General features: G+C 38.5%; 2 protein-coding genes across 3 annotated transcripts; one reads left to right on the top strand and one right to left on the bottom strand.

Annotated features, from left to right (window-relative positions):
* Window positions 1-269: 269 nt before the first annotated feature.
* Window positions 270-10670, bottom strand: srpx2 (sushi-repeat containing protein X-linked 2; the record flags this gene model as incomplete). 2 transcript variants are annotated; one of them, XM_079249936.1, is made up of 10 exons in its annotated part: window positions 10476-10670; window positions 6853-6930; window positions 6421-6612; window positions 5550-5726; window positions 5116-5239; window positions 4903-5024; window positions 4619-4798; window positions 2835-2968; window positions 2604-2725; window positions 270-450 (listed from the first exon to the last, which is right to left on the bottom strand). In XM_079249936.1, exons 1-10 carry the CDS (start codon window positions 10522-10524, stop codon window positions 270-272), a joined length of 1359 nt encoding a protein of 452 aa, XP_079106062.1. In that variant the 5' UTR covers window positions 10525-10670. The 2 variants fall into 2 exon arrangements, with proteins under 2 accessions (XP_079106062.1, XP_079106063.1); XM_079249937.1 differs by having other exon boundaries at window positions 6878-6930; window positions 10476-10542.
* Window positions 10671-12019: 1349 nt separating this feature from the next.
* tspan6 (tetraspanin 6) lies at window positions 12020-18576 on the top strand. Its single transcript, XM_079250535.1, has 8 exons — window positions 12020-12236; window positions 15040-15228; window positions 15308-15382; window positions 15472-15567; window positions 15862-16011; window positions 16122-16205; window positions 17844-17921; window positions 18025-18576. Exons 1-7 carry the CDS (start codon window positions 12150-12152, stop codon window positions 17910-17912), a joined length of 750 nt encoding a protein of 249 aa, XP_079106661.1. The 5' UTR covers window positions 12020-12149; the 3' UTR covers window positions 17913-17921; window positions 18025-18576.
* Window positions 18577-19241: the final 665 nt, after the last annotated feature.

Below are 19241 nucleotides of genomic sequence, written 5' to 3' on the forward strand. Positions count from 1 at the left end.
AAAATCAATCGGCCGTATCATGAAACAAAAGCTGAATATTATGGTTTTGCTGTGTGATCTGCATCTTCTACCAAAATTATTTTCATGGAAGTCATTTCCCCCTTAACTTATCTGACCTTGAGCAAAAAGATAAACAGCTCTTCGGTGTACCAGGAAATGCTGTCTTCTAGTGTTCATCTAGACAGGTGTCCTGGTTGTTTGTCCTTCCTTATCTTGTCTTAGTAATACTGATTACTTTATTGCTGTGGTAACCAGAGATCTTTATCAAATTAATCGCAGAAATCTCTGTGGAGCTCCAGTCTTTCCCGCTCCTCCTCTTCCATCAGGAAGCTGTCGATGTAGGAGAACAGCTCATCTGCAGATATCGGCATAATGAAGCGTTCTCGGTCCAGCCCAAGCTTGTCTAGCAGCACCATGGTGAAGTAGGAACGGGAGATTCTGAACGCTTGCCTGTAGAGAAAAGCAGTACAAACAGTTATTTTTTTAAACGGCTAGTCTATCGTACATTAATGGGTATGAACAATACAACAATATTTTTTAGAGAAACAGTTTATAAAACGTCTGAGTGGACAGTGGAAAAGGGAAGCTGAGAGACATCCCACTGTGCCAAACAGAAGAGAGACGTGGTAAGCAACCATCTGCTCCACATGGCAGAACATTCAGCTGATTAAGGGCCAGATTTTGATGATAATCAGGTGTGAGTGGGTGGTTTGTACATGGATCTATTAAAACCCGACCTTTCCAACACATGTTTGTTGGAAATGTATCCGGGCACGATTTTCTGAAAGTAGATGTTTTTTGTCAGGTGGGATGGGGTTACAAATCCATTTCTAAACAGTTTGGACTACTCCAGCATACAGTCTGATAGACTGAGTACAAAAGGAGGAAATCAAGACTGCTGTTGTCTCATTAAAGAGCAGTACATAAAGTATAGTCTGTGATATCACAGAGGAACCCACTAACCTCTAATCAACCTTTCTCATGCCTTGTCAGGAGAACACTGGGGGGGAAAAAAACGTGGATACGCCGGCTTCCTCTCACCCACAAGACATGCATGTTTAGTTCGCTGCTATGGTTAATTGATCACTTATTACATGTAGGTTGCTTTGCATAAAAGCATAAAATAAAATATAAATATGCCACAGAGCACATGTAAAAAACAATAAAGATGTTTGAAAATTGTTTAATGGACAGATGAGTCCAACGTAGAATGAAAAGGGGGGAAAAAAAGCATTCTAGCATGAAAATGACATTCGTCTATTATCTGCTGTCACTGGTTCACCTGCTATCTTGGTAACTGTGTCAAGCAGCTAAAGACTGGAAACCTCTTACGAGAACCACTGATCATTTCCAAAAGTGTGCCTCAGGGTTCTGTCCTGGGCCCAACATTGTTTTAAATTATATTGATATAGCCAAAGCTTTTGGCAGTTCAAGGATCCTTCTTTACAGGGATGCTCCATTTTTATATTCCGCCTGTTCTTCTCTTCACTCGGCAGTATATCTACGGGGACCTCTTGGCAAGGTAGAAAGGTAAGAAATAAAAAAGAATATTTTGCCATACGTGAAACACAGTAGTGGTTGTATCATGATTTGAAAACATTTTGTTGCAAAAAAGTTTTAAAGTTAAAATGACCTTAATCTGAACAGTCATGTCACATTTCATCTCATTTTTACTACATTAATGGGAAACCAGAAGAAAGTGTAATGTATAAACACAACGTGCAGAGTGTGATGTCAGTTCAGCTCTGTAGACACTCATACATGCCGGAGTCTGAAGGCAGAAATGCTCAAGTGAACAACCATGCAAAATATCTGGACTGAGCATTAAGGCCTGCATTGTGAGCGGACTTTTATTCATGACAACTTGCCATCTGAAAATTCTCAAAATAGCTAATTTCAATGAAAAACATAGAATAATAATAACTGAAAGTTGTTAGTGTGCAGTGTTTTCAAACATTTTTCCTGAATTGAAGAAATGCAACATTATGAGGAACAAAAATAGGGGAGTCTCCCCTTGTGGAAACAAATCCAGACATGCAAACATAAAATATGTTTGTTGCTATAAATAACCTACTTAGTTATGCATACCAATCCATTGTTAATATTGCAATTTAACTGCATGGAAACCCTGCTGATAAGCCTTAATTGGATGTTAGCGTACCTTGTCTGCAGTAATTTCCCTCTCTGTAAATTATGGGACTTGTGTGTCTCTGGAGAGGTTGAACGTTAGATTTTTCCAGTCTGGAAAACTGTAGCACCCCCCAAACCAAATAGTTATTAGGAAAAAATTCTGCTGTGTGTGTCTATGCAGATGTAAATTAGCTCCTATATGTTTATGCTTATTGCCTGTTAAAATACCTGCAACGATCATGCTGCTATTTCAACAGGGTTAAACTTTCCTCTTGAAGTCTCACTAACAGACGGTCCTTTTTTATTGGTAGACTCCTGACATTTAAAGAGTGAGGTGAAACTCCTCTCTGCTTTTAATGAGTCAGAGTCTTATAAAATCATTTCAAGATGGAATTTTTCCCCTCTGTGAAGCCCTTCTCTCAGAGTGAGCCATAAAACAGCAGAATTACTAAGTGATGAAGTACTTCTCTTACCTCAAACCTTCTATGACTTCAGAGTGAAGCAGACTTTCCTTAATACGGCCCGTCTCTACAGGTGGAGAGCCCAGAAGCTCAATCACTGTTACATGTCGGAGTTCTAAGCCACAGTCAGATTTCTGGTGAAATCACAGGAAAACGTTTTGGGGGTTTTTTTTTTGTTAGTGTTGTTTGTTAAACCTTTATGAAAAGTATTTGGGGAGATGAAGTGTTGAGATGTCTTCTCACCTGTATCATGATATTCTGCAGCTGGTAGTCTGGGTCTGATATGTTGGGTGTAGATATAATCAGCAGCCGCCTCTTTTCATAGAACTGATCCAGGAGAGCAGAGGCTGTCTTCACATCAGATTTTATCTCCATTGCTATAAACACACTATCACAATTATTTCATGCACATCTATTCTGTAGTACTGTCCAAAAGTCTCAAATCACTTATTTCTTTATTTTGGCAATGTATTGTAGTGCGCAGACATAAAGGGAAATATTTTATTTTAATGTATTCCTCTAAAAATGTTCCACTACAAGGACTTTTTAAAACTGAAAGCAGACAATGTGCAGAGAAAATTGAATTTCATCACCACTTAAAAGTTTTCAAGAAAGTTTGACAGGTTGGAGGCAAAATGTAAAGAATTAGATGTGAAGCAAGACTTTTGCACAGTACAGAATGGCCATACTGATAGAAGTTGTGAAAAATGTCTTTATAAAAAACATTTAGGTATGAATTATGATTAACTGCTTGAGATAAACGCAATAATTTCCAGTCTGTTTCCTGTTGATCTGCAGCACTTTATCTATCAAGAGTGTTTGTATTTAATAACAAAAAGTTTAAAAGTCATACGTGATCATGTCAGTAGCCTCAGAACAATGTAGAAATGTTGATTCAATTTCTCACTAGGATCAATCTAAAATTTTCTTTGAAGTTTAAAAGTATGCATGTTCTTTATTTTTGTAGCTTTTATGGGGCACTTTAAGATAGGGTTAGCCTTCAATGGAATATATAAATATATATTGGTAATAAGTCATATACAGTTGGAAAACCTGTGTATTTCCCTTTTAAGTGGAGCCACATTTATACAGAAAACACATGTGATGGATGAGCAGCAGAGTGGAATGTGGAGTGTGTTAAATATGTTTACTAATGCCAAAAAGCCTATTCTGCTACTGACTCTTATTTTGAACTTCTGGTCCCCTGTCAGATGCTGTCTGCTCCAAGCATGCATCATTTGGCTGATCTATAGTAAATAGTCACAGGGCAACTTCAAACCATCCATTCAATCATTTTCTATACCGCTTTATCCAATCAGGATCACAGGGAAGCTTGACAATCCCAGCAATCATCAGGCAAGAGGCACGGCACACCCTGGAAAGATCACCAGTCCAATACAGACACACAATCACCCTCACAGAGACTACATCCAGAATTTGGGAGTGGAGAAGAAATGGTCTGTCTACAGTCCTGACCTCAACCCTGATGAACCCTTGAGCAGCTTGGGCATGCTGTTCATGCCAGGGTGACATGAGACAAACAGGATGCCCTCACAGTAGTGTGCATCCAGGCTGGAGTAACGCAAAAGGAGAAGATGGTGGGTTGCTTGCAGCTTTGTATGGGTCTTCCACATGCTACCAAGGCCCCTGTTTGGTAAACCTATATCTCTTTTTTTATAATAAGTTGTTAAATTCCCAACATATGTTTCTTCAGACTTCAATCAACCAATCCAAGAAACGGCACCAAACAAGAGCCACAAACTTCCACTCTGCTGCTTGTCTCACAAATACCTTGTATTTACAAATGTGGCATCAAAAGGGAAATACGCAGGCTTCTGACTATAAAAGACTTCTAGCCAAAAACATTGTTACAATGAAGAAATAATCATAAAAATAACAATTTTCTTCACTTTTTCAACTAACTTTAGTCATTTAAGAAAAACTGTTAATGCGCTTCCATTGTGGGTCTTTTTATATTACTGCACTGACACACAAGCCTTTACCTCCTGTATGTGACCAGTACTTACGGACACACTCAGCAGGACTGCCGCTCCAGCTACGGTTAAACTGGCACACGCGACTAGACAACCCTCTGCGCTCATATCCTCCTTCACAGTGGTATTCACACGTTGCACCGTAGTTATTCCCATCAGAGTTGCAGCTGACATAACCATGTAGAGGTGAAGGCAGTTCAGGGCATCTCCTCACTGGACACAGACCAGTGCAAATACTGTTGGCCTTTGGTACAGTCTTTAAGCCCACTTTGTAAATAAATCAACAAAAAAAAAAAAAAAAGGTTTTGGTAGCTTACCTTCAACACGAACAATAAATTTGCAGGCGGCTCTGTTATTGGCTTGGTCGTAGACCTTGTATCGAATAACACTTGCACCCTCTTTAAAGTCAGTGTCTGGCTCCTCACCCACCAACACCACACTGCAGAAAGACAAGAGAAGGCCATGCACTTAACTTAAATGTGAAGTAAATGAAAAGGAAGAAAGGGAAGGAAAGGAGAGAAGGAACAGACCGGAGATATTTGTCAGCAGTATCCGTAGCAGTGGGGGGGTCCCATGTCACCCTGGCAGTCAGCTTTCCCGGCTCTGCAACCTTCAGTCTGGAAGGAGGACACTTGATCTTTGGAGGATCGGTATCTGAAAAAAAAAAAACAGCTGGAAACTTAAAACACTGGAAACATTAGAGGAAAGCAACTGGTTTGAATGATGCCGTATGTTAGGATAGTCTATCTGCTGCGGTTACAAAAACCCTGGAAGGCCGCAGACTTCAGTCTGGATCCAGTCCAGGGAGCAAAGAAACAGGAAATAAGCTTGTTTGTGTAAGAGTGCAAGAATGTCCTCATAGGAGGTTGGGTTTGTGAAATAATATGAAATAAAGATGGAATGAATCAAACTTAAACCTACTACTATTAATGTTTGAACATTAGACCAGTTTTCCTGAAACTACCTGAACAGACCGGCTGGCCTCCACTCCAGGACCCCATGTTCAGACAGGTGCGGGAGTGTTCCCCTTCAATGCGATAGCCAGGGGCACAGGTGAAGTCACACCTGGAGTCCACAACAAAACCTTGAGTGCAGGTGTATCTACCGTGTGGGATGAGGGGCAACACATGGCAGCGGATTTCTGAAGGAATATCAAAACACTTTGTAGGGTTAAAGGTCTATACAGTCACACGTTGATAGCAATAATGAATGACACTAAACTGCTTTATACATGGCATACTCTACAGGTATCTCATAACATTTTTGGTACAGGAGGTTTTCATGCTTTAAAGTTCAAAATACTTGTATTTTTGGTACTGCAGCACCTTTTGTGACCTTAACTCTGTAATGATTTCTTTTAGCTCCCATATCTCCCATATCTTTTATGCTTCCCTCCATAAAGCTCAGTCTGCTCCAGCTGGTGGGCTGACATGTGAAATGAAAGATTACAAGGCAGCTGCTTCTTCTTTGACATGTGTCAAACTATTCACCAGATGGGGACCATGTAAATGTTTTTTACAGAGACATATACCTTATATATGTATACCTTATAGTGACGTATATCCACACAATGCTGCTTGACAGTTATAATCCTATTAACCGGATTATAACTAGACTATAATGAATTGGATGGTATGTTTTAAATTGCCTTCCAATTACTTTGTAATGCATTAATGCTTTACAAACTGAGCTGAAAGGAAAACACCAAGCAGCACCACCAGAAGTTACATTCAGCTTTAGGTACACACTGCTTACTCGTATTCTACTTCAATGTGTTTATAATAAGAAAAGCACCAAATACCACTGGATGGGTTTCAATAATAATCTCCACATACTGCGGCAGTAAGCAGTCCCAGACCAGCGGCGAGTGGGGAGGCACTGAATAGAGTTTCTTCCCAGCAGCCGGTAGCCTCGGTCGCAGGTCATCTCACAGCGGGTCCCCAGAGTACTTCTGGAGGCCCTACCTCGAGGGGAGCGACAGGTCACCTCGCCATTGGTCAGACTTGTTGGGTGACACCAGTATGGATCTATTTTAAAAGATTGATTCTATCAGTGTGAAGCATAAATGCAGCAGAGCTCAGCAAAGACGTCCAAATGATAAGATATCAGAAAAAGATTTAACCTTCATACAGACTGGGTTTTTTTTTTTTTTTTAGACTGGGTATTTGAGTGATTGAGTGATTTTTTATATATATTATAGATAAATATAAGTTTAAATGCATGTTTTTGTATGATTATAAATATATAAGTGAATTGTAGATACACACTACTATAGTCAAGTTGAGGAACAACCTCTTCCTGTGCAAAGTCATTATAGCTGTCGTAGACTGTGGTCCCCTCTCCAGCTGAAACAACAAAAAACAGACATGTTGGAACAGCAAACATCCACAAGTTTAATGCGACAGATTTGCCAGACACTGCTGCACTGGTAGCTGAAATAATTTGACTGAAGCTCATGATATGTGATTGTTCTCCCAAAACATTTCCATTTCCATGACATCCTTTCTGGCCTGTTTTAACAGAAGTCAAATTGCATTCCACAGCGTAGACACCTGAATTTGCAATCAGTGGATCTAATGGAAACCTCAGATGGTTTGTAACCTGTTCAAGTAGTCTTAAGACCAGCTTTTCTTAAAGAAACGTGTACTACTATTATTGTTATTAGTAGTAGTAGTAGTAGTAGCAGTAGTAGTATCCATACGTACATCAAATGTGTGTTTACAGTGATTTGTTTTTCTAATAAACTAATTATAGTCGACTGCACTTTTAAATACATGTTCTATTTTTACATTGTTCATTCATAAGTGGTGAAAAGCAAACCTGATATCACATCTTCACATCTAGACTTTGGATCATTCTTCTGTGTTGATTTCCAGATTTTTGAGGTTTAAAAAAGTTCCTTTCCATTACTCTGGTCCTCCTCAAAGATTTTAGATGGGATTCAGGTCAAATAACCTTGTTTCTCAAAATTATAAATTAGTGCTGTCAGTTGATGGCTTTTAATCGGGATTAATCATATAATGTCTCATAATTAAAAAACTGACCTTGTATATGTCCAGAGAAGGAACTTTCAGAGCTTTACAGCGAAACTGTCCATGTAAAAGATCCATCCTGTGTCCATTTCTGTTGCAGAACCACAACCTTATTTCTGCATCAACCTGCAGGATTGTGGCCCTTAAGGACCAGAGTTTGACAGTTGCTGCCAGAAAAGCATTAGATTGCTATCATCCAGCTTAACTTCAAGGAGGATCTGTGAGGAACATTCCTTTTTTTTATCAAACAACAATCCTGTGTCCAAAACATCTCAATTTTCTTGTAGTCCAAAAACTTTTCTTTTTATTAGTCAGTTTTCAAGGACTTATTATACAGTCAGTGTGGTGCAGAAATGGTTAATAAGTTTCTCCAAATCAAACACGCATACAAACCAACCAAAGAGGAGAGAGTTCACAAGAATGTCTTGAAAACTCAGATATCTGGAGATGGCTGCAGAGGAGAAAATGTTCCAAAACCCCTTTAAAACTATTATAATTCTATGTAGAACAAATAAGGAACAATTTAAAGAATGTTTTAAGTTCATTTGTGTCATTTATTTACCATTTCAATTTCAATAAAATAATCTGGGTAAACTAAAATAACTATTAATCAAACATTTGCATCTGTATGAATAATTGTAGATGGTGGTACAGAGGAAGAAAAACTATTACAGTTTCTTTAATAATGGTATTGTCAATAAATTAAGTACACATTCAGACAAATGGTATGTTTTCATTACTCGCTCTTACTCATGACTTTCCATGTAAAGACAGCATGGGTCCTGTACTGTACCGTCTGCACAATGAATCAGTCTTTACTGTTACAGTATCCTTTCTATGCAGTTGTGGTTCATGCTCATTACCCTTTCTGAAATCTCAAAAGACTCCATGTTTAAAATTGGAAGCCAAAACTTTCCAGTCTGTCTTCCCCCACCCCCATCTCAGCACAATTCTTGCTTTGCTTTCCTTCACATGAGCTCGCTTTACTGTGTTTACTTTCACACATGGTCATTTAGGTTCACTTTGGCACACTTTCTGTTATCAATAATCTGACACATTTGACTTCCTTATTTTGGAAACAGATGGTGAAGATGTGGCATTTAAGCCTATCATCAGCATTTTATGGGTGCAGTGTTCTTCTCAGTATCACTTCCTCAGTTTAATATCCCCTCCTTGCAGAGCATTAGTCACAGTGGAAATAAACAATCTCAGCTCATCACTTCGATGTTTTCCCAGAGTCCTGCAGCAGCAGACTTAAAGCAGCATGTACCATCATACATAAAGACATTAAAACAATGCATCTGTCGTTATCTGCAGATAAAATAATTGAAAAAGTGAGTGCTAGTGAGGCTGTGGTGTAAATTTACTATATTATTTAATCAGGTTACAGATGTTCTTGTGAAACTACTTATGGTGCAGGAACCCAGACACTGACACACTGCATGTCACTCACAGCCCTCCGCAGACTTTACTGCAGAGACATGCATGCTGCAGGCAGGTTTTAGTCTGTGCAGCAAAAATGACTCACCATAAAAAGAAAAGGTGCTGCCTGTTTGAAGCTTCATCCAACGCTGGGAAAACAACCAACACCCTTCCATACATCACCATGTGGGATCATGTGTACCGCTGGGTGGGGGGGCTCTCAGGTCATTCTGTTATCTTGCAGGATTAAATAAAGGTTTTGGCTCGCTCAGTCCTCCCAGAGGAGGAAAAGGGGGGTTCTTCAGTAATTAACTGGCAGTGATTGGAGCTGAGCTGTAATTAAACTGCTTGGCAAGCAAACAGTGTGTGTGTGTGTGTGTGTGTGTGTGTGTGTGTGTGCGTGTGTGTGTGTGTGTGTGTGTGTGTGTGTGTGGGTCTGAGTGGAGGAGGGGGCGACAGCTGGGCTGCAGTAAATGTGAAATACATCTTGACTGGAGTTTGGCCAGTTGCATGTTGGGAGATGTTAAAGAGAAGCTCTTCATTCCTGAGAGGAGGATAGAGCTCCATTTGCAATCAGCACATCTGTGTCTAATACAAATGCTGTTGCTGCTGAGACGGAGCTTTTTCCAGCTGCAGGGCAGCTCCATGGATGTTTGAGTGATTTCTACTTTCTCCAGCAAGAGAACATCATTTATTAAGGAAGCTACATCAAACGCATGGGAACATTTAAATGATTTTTGTTGACAAAATCTATATGTTTGAGACTATATCTAGCAAAAGACACTGGAATTAGTCCTCTGCTTTAAACCTATCACTATTTACTGTATGAGCAGTGGGATGCAATTTTTTGGTGGGGGTTAAGCAGCTTGCTGAGTGGTTCACCTCTGTTGCCTCCTGAGACTTAAACCCAGGTTCTCTAGAACCAGTCCCACTTCTGCAACCACAACTACAACTCGCATATTAATCATTTATTTGTTACTTTGCTAGATATATGCTACTCTTTTTATGCCTTGTCTTACAGCTGCTTTACAGACTGACTTTGTAAAAAGAAAAAAAAAGTTACAAAGTTTCATTTACTGTTCGATTTTAATTTCCCTATACAGGAACATATAAAATTAATATAAATATGAGACTATCGAGATACATAGAGTTGTCTTTCACTATTATCATATTTTTTTGCATCAAAACGAATTGTTGTATTAATTATTAAAACCTAAAAACTATCATTATGTGAAACTTTGGTCTCACTTTAACCAAATAAGTGATGTACACCTCCAGACTGCATTTTTCCATTGAGATTTTTCCTGCACATGTGGCCTTAAAGTCGTTTTTATGCATTAAATCAATGTCAGAGTAACATACAGATACATAATCCATAATAATTCATAATAATTTGAAATTGTTTTGCCTCCTTTAGTGTAAACCCATGAACTTACCTTTGAAGAAAAGTAAGACGAGAGCAGCGATAGAGCGGCTGAGAGTCATATTGAAGACACAACGATCACACTCTTTGTAGAAGAAAATTCTTTGTGCGGCAACTTGAGTCCAACTTGAGTAATTTTGTAATCCCCGCTGAGGATATACACTCCAGCTGCACCACAACTCCGCAGCTTTGGGTGAAGCAGAGTGAGGATCCTCCTGGTTGATCATGAAAGGCAATAGTCCACCGCTCGGTGGCACTAGGGGACTTCTGCGTGTTTCCTCCCACTGCTGCATGAAGCATGATAGCTGAAAACTTTTCACAACCCCACAAATTAAAATAACTCGTCAGTTTCAATAACCTCACTCTAAGAACAGGCCGACTTTGTTGATGTTGTTAATGTCATTATTATTATTATTATTATTATTATTATTATTATTATTATTATTATTATTAGCCTACTTGTTTTCTTTGGTCTTGAACAAAAAGAAATAGGCTATTACCGAGAACCATAGGTCGCTTGTAAAAAACAACAACAACAACAACAACAACAACAACAACAAAAAAAAAAACTTGAAAGATACAGAAAAGACGGGGAGGGGGGGACGATTTTGTTAGAAATGTCTCACAAGACAATTATTTCACTATTAAAAATGTCTTAAAGTATACGAAACAAAAAAAAATTGATAAAAGAAAAATCATCGTTGTGTTTGTATTTCACTAGTGCCACGTTGCAATGGTTTTTGATGCAGAACTTAGATATGAACTGTCTGGTCCAAAGACAGCGGAGCCATGACGACGCGGTGTGCGAGACCGGAAATAGCGCTGCTGTTTTCAATATAAAAGCATTCTTTCTTTCAGAGGGTGTCTCTCACCCAGACTTGCTTGAATATGAATATATTCAGTTTAACAAAAAAAAAAAAAAAAAAACTTTTATCAAGACATAAATGTTCAACAGTTCAACTTTAAAAAGCTTTATTTCCATTATTTGATATTTGCCTCGAGCAGAACGATTTTCGGATTTGACTTTTTACGAGGATGCAGATTCATATTCAATACACTGATGGATACGTAGAAAATAATGTCTTAATTTAACAAAATCAAACAAGATAACATACAAAATATAGACAACATAATTTAGTAAACAGATAAAAAATGTATTTATTTTTTTTTTTAAAAGCATATTAAATTAAATGAAAAAAATGCCCTCATTGAAACCTTCATTCGTTTTAATAGGGGTACACTTTAAACAATTTTTCTCATAATAATGATAAAAAAAAAGGATTAATTATTAAGTTTAAAAAAGTTTATTAACTTATTGAATGTCTTCTTTTGAACTATAGTCGATAGTGGTCGTGTTGAACAAGATGAAAGAAATTTTTTTTTTTTTTATATGCCACGTCAAAACATTCATTGCTGTCATTAAATAGCGTGTAAAGCAGCAGGTGTTTTGCTTTACTTTGGCAGAGTCCTGAACGTGGTTATTGCCACGGAGTCGCCCACATTCCTGTTTCTTTCCTTTTTTTCCCCCTGAGAAGATGTGTATCCCTTCTGGAAAGTGATTCTGTCGGTGACGACACTTCCCCCTTTCCCTTGGCTTCTCCCTGAAGTTTTTTTTTCCCATCTCCGCGTCGAGACACCAAGCAGGAAACTTTTCTTTAGTTTCCAGTTTTAAACTAAAACTCCCAACATGTCGCCACCATCTCGACGGCTTCAGACGAAGCCGGTGATTACCTGCCTGAAGACTTTCCTCATCTCTTACAGCCTCATTTTCTGGGTGAGTCGCTTGATGTGTGAATGGGGGGCAGCGAGCTTAAAAAGGTCAACAATGGCCTCGAAGAGGCGACTATGGCAGCAGGGCTAACATAACCACGAATTCCCTGCCAATGTTGAATAAATGCACTCAACTGGTTTTCTGTCGGTCTCGCTGGTTGGAAATCCAGCGTCCACTGGTTGACGCTGATTGTTCAGATTTAGCGACGTTTCTCTAGGCGACCATTAGCTTAGATGTCTCCGTGAACCGTGGCTTATTATTATTATTATTATTATTATTATTATTATTATTATTATTATTATTATTATTATTATTATACCACTTCTCATCTGATCCTCAATGAAATGCTCTTTTAAATATCAGAGTTACACGAACCCGAATAATCGATTAACTACTGGAGATGAGGTCACAGTAAGCAATTAGTATTGTTTTTCACATCCACATGTCAAATCTGCAACTGCCAACTTTGTCATTTTATTCCCATAATTAGTTTTTTTAATTGCACAACCAGCGCCGAAAACTCAAATTTATTTAAATTATTGGAATATATATATATATATATATATATATATATATATATATAAATATATAAATGTGTGTGTGTGTGTGTGTGTGTGTGTGTGTATAATCGTGTTGTTTAAAAAAGGTTCAAACGAATTTAGTTTTAATTTTGTTTATTATGAGTTCTATTAAACTTTATGTTCAAGTCTGGATATAAAGGCAAATCCAGTCAACAATATACTCATTTCCATGATTTCAAATCTGATATGACCAGATTTTCTATATTTTGGTCATTTTTTGTGACATTTTAAAATAAAAAATATTCTTGGATGTATTTTCTTATCACACTTTAAATCAGGGCAATGGAGTTCATAAGAAAACACTTGTTACATCTTGAGTTTGAGAAATCACATTTAAGTAAATAAACTTTAGAATATCTAAGCATTGCTTAAAAGTAAACATGTAGTCTGTAGAAAAAGTACATGTAACCTGTTGAATTAGTCTTTTTTTCCATTTCTCTCTCTCCCTTGGTTGTATACATTAATTTATCATTTAAAATATCCATAACTATTCAGCCAATCAATTATGCCATTAAATTATGTATTTTACAAGAAACAGCCCAATGTGTATTTTTAGACATTTGCAAGGAAACCATTTTCCAGATGCACAGTTGGCTCTTTGTAAGTCCGGCCTTGCTAAAAGTGGCATCAGAAAGCAACAGCGCTGCAGTGAATCTGACCTTATCGAGGTTGAAAAACTCTCGGATTTTTATCATGACAGTTCAAGAGAAGTCCTGGACAGCATCTATGACCGTTTTGAGATTGTTGATGAATATAAAGTTATTCATCTGTGTAGTTATCCTCATCCCAACACACAATCTGCATCCATCCCCTTGTTTTAGATTTGTATCTTTTAAATTTTCTTTTAGAAAAATGCTTTAAAAAGCATAAAAATATTCCTAAAAGTCTTTAAAAAGATCCACTTGCATAAGTGAGACAAAAACTATACTTGTATTCTGGTTTATTGGGGAAATTGATCCAGTATTGCGTATGTTTGTGTGAAACTCTGAGATTAGAGTTTTATTTGCAGGTGAGATCAGAATCAGGTGTGAGTGTTTGCTGGGTTTCTGGACATGTTTGTGAAGGTGTATCATGATGTACACAAAAGAGGCTTCTGACTACTTATCCCATCAATGTGGAAAAGGTTTTAAATGAGCTGATGAACGACATTAAGGGCTCTGCTCAGTTTTACTTTCACCCAGGAGAAAGAGAGAAATACACAAGAAGAGGAATCTTTGACAGCAGTGTCTTCAGACATTCACAGCTTAGTTGTTTTTCCAGCTGACTTCTCTGTTGGGCTGCCTTGTTTCAGAAATTTCCTCCAGATCATCCTTCAGGTCTGCACTGTGGGCCAGGTGAAACTAATGATGTGAAGTGATGTTCTTTGACAGCAAGAAATCACAACAAATAACAAAGTATTACCATTTGAAGACTTATGATAGATATGTTTACTAGCTGCAGCTTGTTTCACTCTTCTGTTTGTTTACAGGTAATAAATGTAGCTTTGTTTTGAATAGAAAATGAGCGCTTTTCGTTGTTCTCAGTGTTAATTTTTGGACCAATCAGACAGCCAGCTGAGGTTAATGCTGCTGCTAACACAAAGTTCAGGTCAATGCTTTTATCTTTATTGCTTCTGGCTGTTTGAGCTCCCTCCCCCCCTCCCCCTCCATTGTAATGACTCATACAGAGAGCAGTAAAGAAGATGTGGAGATGTTTGGGGTTTTTTTTCAGATGTATTTCTGCTAAAAACTGACAGGGAGGTAGATAAAGCTTGGAATATTAATAGGATATCTTGGGACTGGTGCAAGTGAAGGAGGCCTCATCCTGTTTGTCTCACAACACATCTGCCTCCTGCACAGTCTCTCCCTTAAACTCATTTGCATTAGCTCCCCTTAGAACAGTGGGGGTTTGATAAAGGAAATCAATGGGGGGGGGGGGGGGACTGGTTTTCCTGGATTCAGCACTTCATGGTTAAGTAAAACTGTCCTTGATATCAGCCAGAGTGGATGTAGATCATTAGTTTCTCTAAAGGAACAAGACGCATGCACAGCAAAGCACAATGTTTTACAGCTAAATCAGCATAAAACAAGTTGGACAAGGTAATGTCTTTACATCATACACAGCTAATTATACTATTATATTAACCAAAGTAGTGTGAGACTGACCAGCTGTTTTTGAGCCTTTACTCCCCTGAAAACAATCCCCTTCTCTCTGTGTGGCTCTTTATGCTGACTTGTGGACTTCAGTTCACAGGCGTGATCCTGTTGGCCGTCGGGGTGTGGGGGAAGGTCAGCCTGGAGGCCTATCTCTCACTGGCTTCTAAGGAGAGTACCAATGCACCATATGTCCTCATTGGGACCGGAGCCATCATCGTTATTTTCGGGCTGTTTGGCTGCTTTGCTACATGCCGCGGCAGCCCATGGATGCTCAAACTGGTAGATAAATACATATCATATAAAAGAAAATCTCCCTCAGATGTGACCTGGAATAACTTGCTCCTTTCTGTTCTCGCAGTATGCTATGTTTTTGACCCTGGTGTTCTTGGCTGAGCTCGTGGCTGGAGTCTCAGGCTTCATCTTCAGGCACGAGGTGAGGCAATCAAACATGAAACCTGTTTTATGAAAGTAGTCACCTCTGTTCAGCAGAATATATAACCTGCTTTGTTTTGACTTCGCCAGATCAAGGCTAAAATGGGCACCGCATTTCAGGATGCAGTGAAGTACTACAATGGCACCGACCGCATCAGTGATGTGGTTGACTCTATTCAGAGAACTGTAAGTGGGAGGTCATCAATCATATATCATATTTCCTGTCTAAGTTTGTAGCAACCAGAGGAGACTGACATATAAAAGTCCAACTCGGTGTTTCACCACAGAGAGCAGAGCTGGTGCAGCATCACTCGTCCACTCATGCAGCTCTTGTTGCTGCAGACAAGCAGAGCATTCATAGTTTTTGCAGATATCACTCATCTGTGTTTTGGCAAGAAAACCCTTCATCCTACTGCTTTTTCTTTATCTTAGAAATACACTTTTTCTGTTGCATAAAGAAAATTGTTCTGCTTTTTGTAGTTGCATTGCTGTGGAGTGAAAAATTACACTGACTGGAACAACACGGCTTACTTTCAAAACAAGGGAATCCCTGCCAGCTGCTGTAAAGATAAATGCACCGAGGAGAGCCTGCAAGACCTCGACAAAGTTGGGGACATAGTGTACACGACGGTAAGTTCGGAACAGCTGTAGCGATCACCGTAACTAAAAGAACGCTGATCACTACCGTGATCGTATAAACGTTCAAGCTGCATTAAGACTTTGTCTGCAATGCTGTGCAGGGCTGCTTTGCACTGGTGACCGGTGTGATGGAAGCCAACCTGGGAATCATTGCTGGGATCTCCTTTGGGATTGCATTCTTTCAGGTGTGTCACATATACAACTCAAAGTTACTCTATACAAGCATGTAAGCGCATTAGCTGGTAGCAACAAGAACACCTTTATCACTTGCAGCTTTTCAGTGGCAGTAAATGCAGTCCGAGTCTACTTTTAATCTGTATTCATAGCTGAATAAAATATCCTTCCTTGGCTTTTTATCTCAGGATTTTAGAGTGCAGTTACACTCTTGGATCACTCTTAAGGACAAATAAACAAAGTTATTCACTTAAAACGCATGGGAAATAAACAGGTTTGGGTTTGGCACAGTTCTGTGATGTCCTGAATTAATTTGAGCTTTACTTAGCTGATATTTTGTTAGGATGAGCATCTATGAGTCTGAGCGAGTGACCGTGACTCATGGAGTCCCTCAGGGTTCAGTCCTTCAACCTCTTCTGTTCAGTTCATATATGCTCCCTTTGGGTGAAATTGCAGAACCTCTAGACTTACTCTATTGGTGTTTGGCACAAATAATCAGCTGGATCAGAGAAAATTTCCTACAATTTAGGACAAAACTGAGATTATTCTGTTTGGTAGCAAAGTAAAGAGGGTCGGTATTAGTAAACACCTGGAGACTTAGACTCGTGGGTTGATAGAGTCAGATCTGACTTTCAGCAGCCACATCAAAGACTGAGCTCGAGCGTTAGCCAGGACTAGGAAATCTGAGAAAGTCACACCAATTTTAAAATCTTTACACTGGCTTCCAGTCAGTCACAGGATAGATATTAAAACCCTACTGGTGGTTTACAAATCCCAGAACAGTTTAGTCCCAGTATGCATCTGTGTAATATGTTCAGAGAACTTGAACCTAGTAGAGCTTTAAAACCCAAGAGTTCTTGTCAGCGAGTCCAGACCAGAGTCCAGACCAGAGTCCAGACCAGAGTCCAGACCAGAGTCCAGACCAGAGTCCAGACCAGAGTCCAGACCAAACATGGAGAAGCAGCATTTAGCTGTTATGCTGCAAACAAGTGGAACAAACTGCAGTGGAGATTAAACTCCAAGTGTCAATACTTTTAAATCCAGGTTAAAAACATTTCCATTCTCATGAATGAAATCTGCACTGCAAATAATTAATGAATAATAATTAAATTTTTAAAAATTATTTTGGGGTATTTTTGTTGCCTTTATTCTTTCTTTACAGCATCAGTAATGTTTTATGTAAAGTAGTTTGTATTGTCTTGTACATTAAATGTGCAATACAGATAAACTTGACTTGGCTTGACCACTTAGATCCAAAAGAGATTTAAAAAAAAAGAAAAAAACTTGTTTAGTTGGTGATGTTCTGTTGGTTGGATTATTTGGGCGGAAACTGTACTTTTTATCAGATGAAATGTAAGCGTGACCACTGATACTGATTATCAGTTAAAACCTTGTAAAATAACAGGAGGTTAAAGTTGAACCCTGATGTTGTTGTGCAGCCTGATAAGACTTAAACAAGGTAATAACATCAACTTTGGCCTTTTTATTTTTCACTTTTTATGTTATTTCTATCTGTATGAAGTTTGTTCATTTGTTTTTACTTAATCTGACTCAGTGAAATGCTCAATATATTTATTCTTACAAAGATAAAATTTTATTGTATTTTTATATAAAAATTTTGGATGTTTCTATTTTAAACTGTGTTTCAGCTCATCGGGATATTCCTGGCCTGCTGCTTGTCTCGATACATCACCAACAACCAGTATGAGATGGTCTAATTGTCACAGGTAGGGCTTTTATTGCTTTTACCCCTTCCAGTTCAATAAACTCTAGCTTTAATTCCAAATTTCAGCTGTTTTTCCCCAACCTGTGTGTTTTCTGTGTCTGCAGGTTGCAGATGAAGCTCCTGTTGCAAACAGATTTGGGATTTTAATGTGTTAGCTGATATCATTTTAGAGAGGAAAACTCACTACTTAGTCTTTATTCATCCTCACAAATGACAAGCAAGCAAAAGGGAAGATGCTGAAGGGAAGGTAAAAAGAAAATGTGATGCTTTTGACCAAAAGAAAAGGAACCCGCAGGCATTTCAGAGTTCTGTTACTCCTCAGATTTATTTAAGCATAGTTCTCTATAGTTGTCACTTTGTCTTGAGTTCATTTGTAAACTTGTTTTTTTGTTTGTAGTTGTCTTATTTTCTTATAGTACAGCAATTACCTGGCAAAACTTCTGCTTCAACCACTTGTGTCTGTGTGAAACTCCAAACCGCCTGAGGGCTGGACCATGAAATCTAAACTGAGTAGATAACAAGCCTTACCAATTATGTTATTCAGTACTGTCCAAAGCACATGTGCCAATTTCAGCAACCAAGCCAGCAGTTTTCAGTGTTTTTCTTTTGTGGATGCATGTGAAATATGAAAAAAATAAAGATGAAATTGTGTATCTTTCACAATGTGTGTTGTCGGGATACATGTTTCTACAGCTGTTTACTGCAGCATGCTTACACCAGCAAGAGAAGATAAACATTCCTCATTCATTACAAGCCTCGCGGAGTAAAATGCAAGCTGTGAGAGGCTTTTTCTTTCCACCGTTGATTAAATCAGCACAGTATTTTACAGTATGATGGTTACAAATTAAACAAACATAGCATAGAGATGGCAAAATATCAATAAAAGGTCTGTTTTGCTATTGAAGAGGAATTTTTAGATTTTTTCCAGTAATGCAAGATAACTGGGAGGGTTTAGATAACCAGAACCAAAATGTAATTATATTTATTCATCATTGAAGAGTCTTAAGATGAACAAACAGCTGTTTGGTTGTGATGACACAGATGTTACATAGTTGTGTTTGCGGTTCTGACAAAGTCACACATGGCCTGTTTATGTCCAGCTCAAAGTACTTAACATACCTCAGTTATTTGGAGATATGAACTGTGTGTGTGTGTGCGTGCACGACAAAGTAAACTTTGAAATAGACGTCTGGCTAAATTTTTAAAAAATGGCTTCAGAGTTTTTCATTGGCAGTGTGTTAAATTAGGTCTCTTGATAACCCACATTGAGCAATAAAGCAATAGTAATTAATCAGTGGACTTCCTGCACTGTGTGTGCATG

Source organism: Telmatherina bonti, assembly GCF_933228915.1.
Source record: "Telmatherina bonti genome assembly, chromosome: 12".
NCBI lineage: Eukaryota > Metazoa > Chordata > Actinopteri > Atheriniformes > Telmatherinidae > Telmatherina > Telmatherina bonti.

Excerpts from the sequence above, each read along its gene's own strand:
- tspan6 (XM_079250535.1), top strand. The coding sequence starts at position 12,150 with ATGTCGCCACCATCTCGACGGCTTCAGACGAAGCCGGTGATTACCTGC. Across the intron at positions 15,383-15,471 it reads GCTTCATCTTCAGGCACGAG|ATCAAGGCTAAAATGGGCAC; the intron begins GTGAGGCAATCA and ends TGACTTCGCCAG. Across the intron at positions 16,206-17,843 it reads TTGGGATTGCATTCTTTCAG|CTCATCGGGATATTCCTGGC; the intron begins GTGTGTCACATA and ends ACTGTGTTTCAG.